Source organism: Chroicocephalus ridibundus, chromosome 4 (genome assembly GCF_963924245.1).
Source record: "Chroicocephalus ridibundus chromosome 4, bChrRid1.1, whole genome shotgun sequence".
NCBI lineage: Eukaryota > Metazoa > Chordata > Aves > Charadriiformes > Laridae > Chroicocephalus > Chroicocephalus ridibundus.
Window position 1 is genome coordinate 47,215,165 of NC_086287.1, and position 9,844 is coordinate 47,225,008.

Below are 9,844 nucleotides of genomic sequence, written 5' to 3' on the forward strand. Positions count from 1 at the left end.
ATAAGCACGTGAAGAGAATGCCATCATTTTTCCTTCTGGGGGAAAAACGGGCTGCTTAACAGAAAAAAGCGAGAGATCGGCTATTCCCGGTCTCCTTCATTGTGGCTGTTACTTTAAGTAACATGTAAATCCAAGTTCACTAGCAGATTTTTTTTCTCATGCAGTTATACCAATCTAATACAGCTATTTCCTCGCTAGGAATGTTCCTAAACACCACCATTCGAAACTTCTTGTCTGTCCTGAGAACCTCACTTTTGGCTGCTTTATCAAAAACTCATTCCCCATTTGGCAATCTCTCTCACTTCAACATTTGGCTTCTACCCCGATATGCCCCTCTGATTTCCATATATCCATCCCATACACAAAACACTCTTGGATACAACCACCACCATCAGGCTGTGGAAAACCCAACAAATGTGACACCTCTCGTCATGGTGTGGAATGCCTTACAGGTCTTGTGCCTGTCAGGCATTGACAGATCTCAGGCACTATCACATGTTTATCCAGACTCCAGTTGAACATGCACTTAGAAGCCACTGGGCTGAGGCACCTGATGACCAAGTAGCCCATGTCCTCTGCCTCCCACTTTATTAACTCTCTGCTTCCCAGTAATTTCTAACCCACCCTGCATAAAGGGAGGAAAAGGTGACATTAGTACTAACATACTATGGTAATTCTGGAGAGAGGACAGAGATGCACACGAGTTATCAGTGCTGATGATGACAGGAATTATTGAAGGGAAGGAGAGCGATAGGTGCTCTGTGTGTGTGTTGGAACTGGATGGAACTGGATGGGCACGTAACTGGAATTGCTGTGGGGAGTTTTTACATGGGGAGAGAAGAGGGATGTAGAGCTAATGAAAGAAAATGAGGCTAGAACCACTTTGTACTAACCCATTTTTCAACACTTCTCATATCCCAGACCTTCCTAATCACTTCAGACTTCCACAATGCAAAGAACTTAATTTAACTTCTGAGTAATGTAAAACAGCAAATTTCTACCCCAGACAGACAGGAAGCGGGCTGTGTGTCGTCTTCAGTACTGATGCAGAAATATTTTTGGTGGCTAATGCTGCTGCTACCAGAACTCGTGTGCAGCATCCATCCTTTAAAAGTCTTCTAACAGCTGAAGATGTACACATACGCCATACACCATGTATGGTACCTGAGTTACAGCTTCATTAGTTAGTAATAAAAAGCTCTATTTGGAGGTCCATGATCAGATTGCATTTTGATAATAATTTATTAATAAGTCTTTCAATCAGGAGGATGAAGAAATATAAAATACATTTGCTTTTGGCCACATTAAACTAGAATGAAATAATTTAAGTTCTAAACCCAATTTCCTTCACTTTTCACCTAAATAAAATAATAAAACCTAATGTTTTGCTTTCCTACTGCTGTCGTTTATTAAATCTCCATAGCATCTTCATGCTTTCTCCCTTACTTTCTGACGTGCTTTGAAGCAATCTCCTTCTGACATCCATCATCAACCTAGTTTACTATTCTGCTTCAAAACTTTTTCATACTCTTCTATGCAAAAACCTAGAAAATGGCTAAGCTGCTACCCAGGTCACTATCTATTGTACTAATCATTGTTTCCTTTTTCCTCTCTTGTTGAATTATCTATCTATTTAATGGGCTTTTATTTTGTAAGTGTTTTGTGGCAGACTGGTTTTCTGTTGCCTTTGTACAGCTTCAAATTGTTAGTAAGTAGCTACTAAGTACTCTTGTATCCCTAATAAGAATAAAAGTATTAGAAGCTAGAAGAGACATTCCTATTTGATTATTGCCAGAAAAAATGGAGATGAGATGTATATTAAAATACTCTTTAAATAACTGGAATAATTTAAATTCCTAGCCACATTCTCTAAATAATTAGGCTTGTTAAGAATCACAAACATTAGGTGAAAATCTTTTCCTAAAATTAGTGAATTTCAAAGCATGCATGAAGTATGTGAAATGAAAGTGAGGAAGAAACAAGGATTCCACAAGAGTGATTTTAACTAGATAAAGTGATAGAAAGCCATTCTTTTATTGTTGGTTTGGGGGGGGGTTGTGTTTGTTTTTTGTTGTTTTTTTTTAACTATTATTTTATTTTATTTTTATTTCATCCTGCTTTTCAGAGTGGTGGCTTTGACTTCAGCTCTTCATCATTCATTATTTTTGATATGTACAGGGAGGAGAGGGAGATAAGCTGTTTTAGTGGCCAGTCTGGCCCAGCACCATGACAGCACTTAAAGAGAATGTGTGTTAGATAAGGCTTTCAAATGATATTTCTGCCTTTCTGAAATAAAAACTGTTAAAGGCATAAATGATTTAGGAGAATCTAACATACCTAGTTCAATGCACGTACTACAAACTCCAGCGGATATCTTTGATGAGTGTAATTAGAAAAAATAGTGTCACAATTTTTCTCCCACAAAGCTGAGTTATCTTTCTGCACATCCTGTGTATTTGGTATTAAAATATGTATCTGTCCAGTGTATTCAATTAATATTAGAAAAGCAGTATTAGCTTTTGGAATTCCATAATTTGTTAAGGCTTCATGTTGAAAATTTATCTTTGCTTTAGTACTTACACTTGGCATCTGGCTTTCCTTTTATACCATTTGCTCTTCCATTGAGTTAAAAGCCAAGCTGTGGATAAGCAGACTTCAGTAGTGGAGCTTGTAAATTCCTTGCTGAGGAACTATATAAAGATGCTACACATTCCTCAGTCAGGACCTAAGTGGCTTCTTGCAATTACAAGCTTAATCATTCCATGATACAAAAGCTATTGAAATACTCAATCTTATCATTCCTTGCCTACTTCAGCAGCTGAGATTGTAAATTCCTGTAACATGAGCAAGAGGCGAGGAATAGTTTCACTAAGCAGAGTCACTTCTCTCTCTATGCATCCATCATACTTTCTGTAAAGTGGGGATAATAATGTTTAGCTTGCTTTGAATCTTAACTTACAAAAGAGGAAAATATATCTATATGAATTATTATTATTTGGTTTTGTATTACTGTAGTGCACAGAAGTTCATTATCATGGAGCAGTACTTTACCGTGCTAGGTGCTTGCAAATGTAAAACGATGCGCTTATGTTCAAACTAAAATTCTACGCTCTACTCTTCATTATGCAACATCGATTATTATTATTAATGCCAAAGGCCTCTGTGTACTTACAAGCCAGGTTATTTATAAACCCTTGATAAAATTTCCTAATCTGAACTGCAAAATCTAGACTCCTCAATCTATAAAATACGTGAATAAAAATTGACTGATTTTCAGAGAAGTTGAGTAATACCAGACTTCTCCTTTTCCAGATATAGTAGTGCACACGTTTCCCATTAAGTCCCATTTATCTACTAAATTTGGTGTTTAAAAGGTCAGCTGCTTCCTCTTAATGTCACAAAATATTGTTAGGGAAATGGTTGGGGTTTTTTTAACCTTTCTGAATTTTCACAACAAAAAGAGCTACCAAAACTTTCCAAAAAGTGAGCCTTTGAACAGAGATTAACTATGAAATGTTTAAATCCGAGGGAGAAGAACACAAAATTTCTGCAACAGAAGCCTGCAAAAAGTGATCTTTTCCAATGTTTGATTCTTCGCTCTGACACTAAATTGCCACAGGCCTTCCAAATCCTGTTGCTCTTGGGGAGTGTATACATTTTCTGGAAAGCTATGACAGTTCTTCTGGTATCCTGTAAATAAATAGGGCAGTGCCTTATCCTGAAGTATTTTAGTTGGGCAGTTTAAAGTAAAAGAGTGTTGGAAAATTTCCTTCACTGCTTTATGTTTTGTGGGGTTTTGGTTTGTTTGTTGTGTTTGGTTTATAACATGTTAAAAGGTTTGTTAAAACAGCAGAATATATCTGATCATTCTCTGGCATAAAGCAATTTCCTTTGTATGAATTGCTAGATGATTATTCAGCCCTTCTGATATTGCACGCAATGTTATTCCATCTTGAAATGGATTGAATATATAAACAACGTGGAATAGAAAACCAAAGGGATTAATGCCTCTTGGGAGAATGAGAAGATCCCCTCTAGAAGTTATGGGGCATGTGACTGGTTCTGTCTCAGTCAGAGTGGGTAACAAGAGCTTTTCCTCCCCCTGCCGTGATAATCATAGTGTTTGGGCTGGTTTGTTCATAAGAATTGTGTAGGACTAGTGATGTTAGACACCTGTTAGATTTCTCTGGAGAAATGAGCTGGAATAGAATTTCTCTTCACCATTATCAGCAAAGGTGGGCATCTTTACAAACAGAGAAGTTGCCTTTCATCTACAGAGACTGAAAATGTTAATTTAAAGGCAGTTAAACCATTAGAAATCAAAAATCACAATGCATAGTTGATGACACTGTCAAATTTTGCCTACTCCATCATATTTTTTTTTGCCAGCAATGTCAATCACAAGCATTAGACATTTCAATGAATCTCCAAAATCACATGGCTTTAAAAACAGAAGATGGGTATGAATGTCTTATTTGGGGGTGATTGCTGAACCTTTACAGCTTATATTTACAAGGTTTTCTCTACAATTACAAGGTCTGGCATATACTTTTATATGTATGATTCTACTTCCATCTGATTTCAGAAACTGCAGCTTTAAGAACATCAAATGATGCGATAGTTGTGAGAAAACTGAAGGATTGGTGATACCACTGTTGCTTTAGAGTTATCATACAGAGGAAACTTGAATCTTGTTGGAGTTAATCATGCTTTAGTGCTTTGCAGTTCTTAATGGGAGATATGGCCTGGATTTTGCTCTGCCTCTGGCAGTGGCTGATTCCAAATATTTTGGCCAAAAGGAAAGTTCTTCTTGACAAGTTCTTCTTTTGTTGTGGTGACCACAGGAGATTTTCCCATCGACCAGCCTAACAGGAGACTGATGCCTATTCAGTCCTTCGCAAAGCACACAGACCTACATTAATAAGTATCAACAGCTATTATTGACTAACTCTGGAAACTGCATGTATTTAAAAAAGCATGCACCTTGCACTGTACATTCAGGTAGTGGTGATTCTGGGTGTACACTGGGATCAGTGAAGTGAGACCTCTAAAAGTGAAGAATCCCAGATTTAGTACAGGTTTCTCAAGCCCTGTGTATTGGATGTATGCACACTTTTCAAACAATCATAACTTCAGCTTTTGACAACTTTTTTTCCAAACTTAATTGTGGACACCAGGTGCTCCTGAGACATCTTCCTCTACCCACACACAGGTGTCCTGAAGCTAAACTCTCCGTGCCTCTGCTTCCCAAGCTCCCTTCCTCCTTCTCAAAGACATTCATTGCACCTTACACCCCATCCTAGGCCTTGCCTTCTTTCCTATTTGGGCAGCCTCTGAGTGATTCCTTATTTCTCAATTTTAAATTAGAACTTTCCTAAGTCTGAAATCTTCTCCTGATGTTTTTCTAGTGGAGCAAGACTTGCAGTGGGCGCCGTGACCTTGGCTTTCTGGAAATGGCTAGTAATCTTCTGGTTCACAGGGAAAGGATAGAGGGAGGTGAGTGAAAAGAAATACACATATACTCTTTACAGTACTATGTCTTCTTTTTTTCCTAGAGCTCTACTGTCACTGGCTGGAAGAATAAGAAAGAGTAAGCTCTGAACCAGGTGCCCTTTGCTTCATTTTCCCAGAGATTTCACTAACAAAAAATACCATCAAAGTTTGCCTCTTACACTTCCTTGAAAGTATCGGGCAAAAAAACCAAAAGCAAACCAGGAGAGGTTTATGCTGCCTAACTGCCCAAGAGAGAGAGACTGTAAGTGTTTTTTCAGAGTCCTAAAGGTGACTGGGAAAAGAAATGAGAAATGAAAAGAATCCAAGAGTTAAACATGTTTCACTTCTATTCTTTCCTGATCCAAAGTCTCTTGAGAAAATTCTGTGGCTGAGGGTTGCCAAACTAGTTACTGATTTCTCTGCAAGATCACTCAACATTTCAAATATTCATAACTTCACACAATACTGTCTCTTTTTCCTCTCTATTTTTTTTTTCCACTGAGGCATCTCATTTTTCTAGCATACAAAAGCTACTCACATTTTTCTCAGTCAAGCTGTTGTCCATCTGTTATGATCCTTACCTGTTTTCTTTAGAGGCTCTGGCATCTTCACTTTGCTCCCAATTGTATCTAGAAAGCAGGGTCCGAGCTAAATGGGAATGAGACTGCAGGGCTTTTGAGACCCCCTAAAGAAACTCTCAGCAGAAGCCCCCATCCTGCTCCTCCCCCTTGATCCCCCACTGTTGTCAACTACGGCACCTTATCAGCAGCAGGGCACACTTGACAGGCTACATCAGCTGGGATAAATATAGCCAAGTTCCAGGAGCCAGAGAGCTCAAACCACCCAAGACTGGCTACCACTGATCTGTTCGTACAAACCAGAGCACAATCTGATGTTGCACATGTGTACAGTACATTTTTCAGCTTCACGTATGTGTTAGATTAAGAATTCCTATACTGACATGTTTATGACACATTCAGTAAAGTAGATCTGATAGTTACATTTCTGGTATGCGGGTTCTGTACTTACTCTAAGTATGTTATGTATCTGCTTGCATTCTTGCTACCTATTTCAGTCTTTGTTACTGTTACAATTTGGTCAGAACTGAACAGACTCTCAGAGGGCTTTTTTTCTTGTTTCATTTTTTTTCTCTTCTACCGAAGACTGCGTTTGTAGAACTAAATGTGTACCTTCAGGAAAGAACTTTTTTTTCAGAGACACTTATATATTCCTGACATCCACAGTCACAACTAGAAAGCTTGATACTACTTAAATAGTTTCAGTCCTCCTTCCCCATCCACCCATTTGATCCACAACAAACATTTCTTGAAAACTGGCAAGTCGGCAAGTCTTTTTTTTTTTCTTTTAAGTACCATTTAAAAATTAGTTCCAAAGTTCTATTTGATAGCTCCAGAAGTTTTAATTTTGCTTAATTATATAGAAAAGATCTGGGGGAAATCTCACTAGAAAATTACTCTGGTATTGCCATTTCATACTCTAGTCATTGCTTCATTCATACATTTGGCATATGTCAAAATAATAACTGTGAACAGTCATCCCTTTATTGACTTGGTGGTATGTCCATTTCCTGTCATAGAATCATAGAATCATAGAATCATAGAATCATAGGGTTGGAAGGGACCTCTGGAGATCATCTAGTCCAACCCCCTGCCAAAGCAGGGTCACCTACAGCAGGTTGCACAGGAACATGTCCAGGCGGGTTTTGAATGTCTCCAGAGTTGGAGACTCCACCACCTCTCTGGGCAGCCTGTTCCAGTGCTCTGCCACCCTCAGGGTAAAGAAGTTCCTCCTCATGTTTAGGTGGAACTTCCTATGTTCAAGTTTGTGCCCATTGCCTCTTGTCCTGTCCCCGGGCACCACTGAAAAGAGCCTGGCCCCATCCTCCTGACACCCACCCTTTAAGTATTTATAAGTGTTGATAAGGTCACCCCTCAGCCGTCTTTTTTCCAGACTGAAGAGACCCAAATCCCTCAGCCTTTCCTCATAAGAGAGGTGTTCCAGTCCCCCAGTCATCTTTGTAGCCCTCTGCTGCACCCTTTCCAGCAGTTCCCTGTCCCTCTTGAACCGGGGAGCCCAGAACTGGACACAGTACTCCAGGTGCGGCCTCACCAAGGCAGAGTAGAGGGGGAGGATGACCTCCCTCGACCTGCTGGCCACACTCTTCTGGATGCACCCCGGGATACCATTGGCCTTTTTGGCCACAAGGGCTCATGGTCATCTTGTTGTCCACCAGGACTCCCAGGTCTCTTTCAGCTGAGCTGCTCTCCAGCAGGTCAGCCCCCAACCTGTACTGGTGCATGGGGTTATTCCTCCCCAGGTGCAGCACCCTACACTTGCCCTTGTTGAATTTCATAAGGTTCCTCTCTACCCAACTCTCCAGTCAGTCCAGGTCTCTCTGTATGGTGGCACAGCCTTCCGGTGTGTCAGCCACCCCCCCAGCTTTAGCCAAAGAGGGACTGTGATTAAAGCCACGCTTCTTCTCAACTTAGTTGCCTCTCTAGTATGTGTCCTTGAAATAATGTTTACAAAGCAAATTAGCTAACTAGAAGTCGCTTCTGCATTATTTAAAACATGAGCCTCCTAATTGCCATCAGAATATACTAATATTCCTTAGGAATCATTTTGCCTACCGAATTTAGTTTTGCTAATTCATCCTTTCTCCCTGTCCTATTAGCAAATAATTATTTTTACTGAAAGCTTATTTGCTATGTTTGAGGTTCTTGATTTGATAAAATACATAGTATACTGATATCTTATGTTAGATTTGGATTCAAAAGATTGTTCAATTCTGAAGTTTTTTTTCCAGTTAGCACCATAGGCCTTTATTACCATTAACTAAATTAGTGTAAGTGGAAATAAACACATTTGTATGGATTTAAAGGAAAAATACACTTAGATACAAACTCTTTAAAACGCAGGCATGTAGTATTTGTCATATACTCCAAGCCTGTATTTTTTCTCTGTGAGTGTCCAGTAGGAGGTGCTTCAAAGCAAGAACTGAGAGCCTTGGAATAGTTAAATATGGGATAATGCATATCTAACACAGAAGTCATTCTGAATGCTAAGTACATATTAAATATTTCTTCTAAGTTCTTGGAAGTCTTGATATTATTGATTCACATGAATACTCTCTCTACATTCTCACATGAGTACTTCCTCTCTAAAATGACATTAAATCCTTGGACTCAATACTTTTCAATAGTGGTGATTCTACTGTTGAAATACGCATCGTAAAAATAGGAATTCTGTTATTGATTCTGAATTTTCCAAATTTTAATTTGAATATCCTCTTGTTCTGGGAGAAGAGAAATTGCCATTCGGTGTCTGAATGTTGGTTGTTTTCTGTATTTTTCTCACAGCACCTCCACAAAAAATAAATCTACATTTAAACACTTTTAAACCTGATATTACATACAGAAGCATTTTCCTTTATTTGCCACTTTCTTATTGTCAGGTATTTGTTTGTAACATTGTCAGGCATGTGGCTGATGACAACGTGTCTGTAAGAGGTCACTTCCATCACTTTGACGGCAGTGGAAGGGTCCTGCTTCTGCCGGGGCAGATGAGGAGTTTATCCTGCTATCGCATGGATAGCTTGCAGAATAATGGTGTTCGTATGTTTTTCTGGAAATTTATGGGATGATCTAAACCGGGTTGCCATTAAAAGGATATACAGTCGTTCATTAGATTGAATTCTAAGGGTGTGTTATTTGAGGGTAGTATTCCAGTAACTGTCTATGAGCCAATATTGACTAGGGAATGTGAAAGAAGTTTATGTTGATCTAAAACATCTAATATTATAGGATAACAGGTCTCTAAAAATATATAGTAAGATGATGAAGCATTCACACAGTGTATTAGAAAGGAAAGCTAGATAATATACTCTGCATTTCTTTATTAATATAGGGAGTACAGTGTGCAGGAGTTCATTCCAACGATGCTTTGCTGGGATCAGGTAAACAAGTTTATTCTTTTTCCACTCTCTCCTGCTTATTTATCACAGATACTTACTATTTTAGGCTTGAAGAGTTATGGACTCTCATAAGTGCCTGGGAACCTTTTCCCAATGCATTTCGTGTTTCCCAGCCTTTATATGTTTTTTTTTTCTTCTCTGTTTAAATAAATATTCCTTATTTAATGTTGTTGTAGCATTTTCCTTTTCAGGAATGGATTTTTCACCTATGGCAACACCTGACATCTTATTTTCTTTGTGTCTCTTTTCTCAGGATTTCATTTTATCTGTTCCGTATCTTCCTTACTGTAGATTTGCTTCTTTCTGTAAACATTTAGTAGTATGGTTTTAATTCAATAAGCTACTGGAGGACATCAG

At 38.7% G+C, this 9,844-nt stretch overlaps 1 protein-coding gene across 1 annotated transcript in view; it reads right to left on the reverse strand.

Annotated features, from left to right (window-relative positions):
• The window catches only part of MYBPC3 (myosin binding protein C3), a 66,314-nt gene extending 60,083 nt beyond the window's left edge, over window positions 1-6,231 (reverse strand). Inside the window, exon 1 of the mRNA XM_063332045.1 lies at window positions 6,075-6,231. Within this exon, the coding sequence (XP_063188115.1) occupies window positions 6,075-6,099 (25 nt within the window). The 5' untranslated portion in view covers window positions 6,100-6,231. The remainder of the gene's footprint in view (window positions 1-6,074) is intronic.
• Between the last annotated feature and the right edge of the window lie 3,613 nt (window positions 6,232-9,844).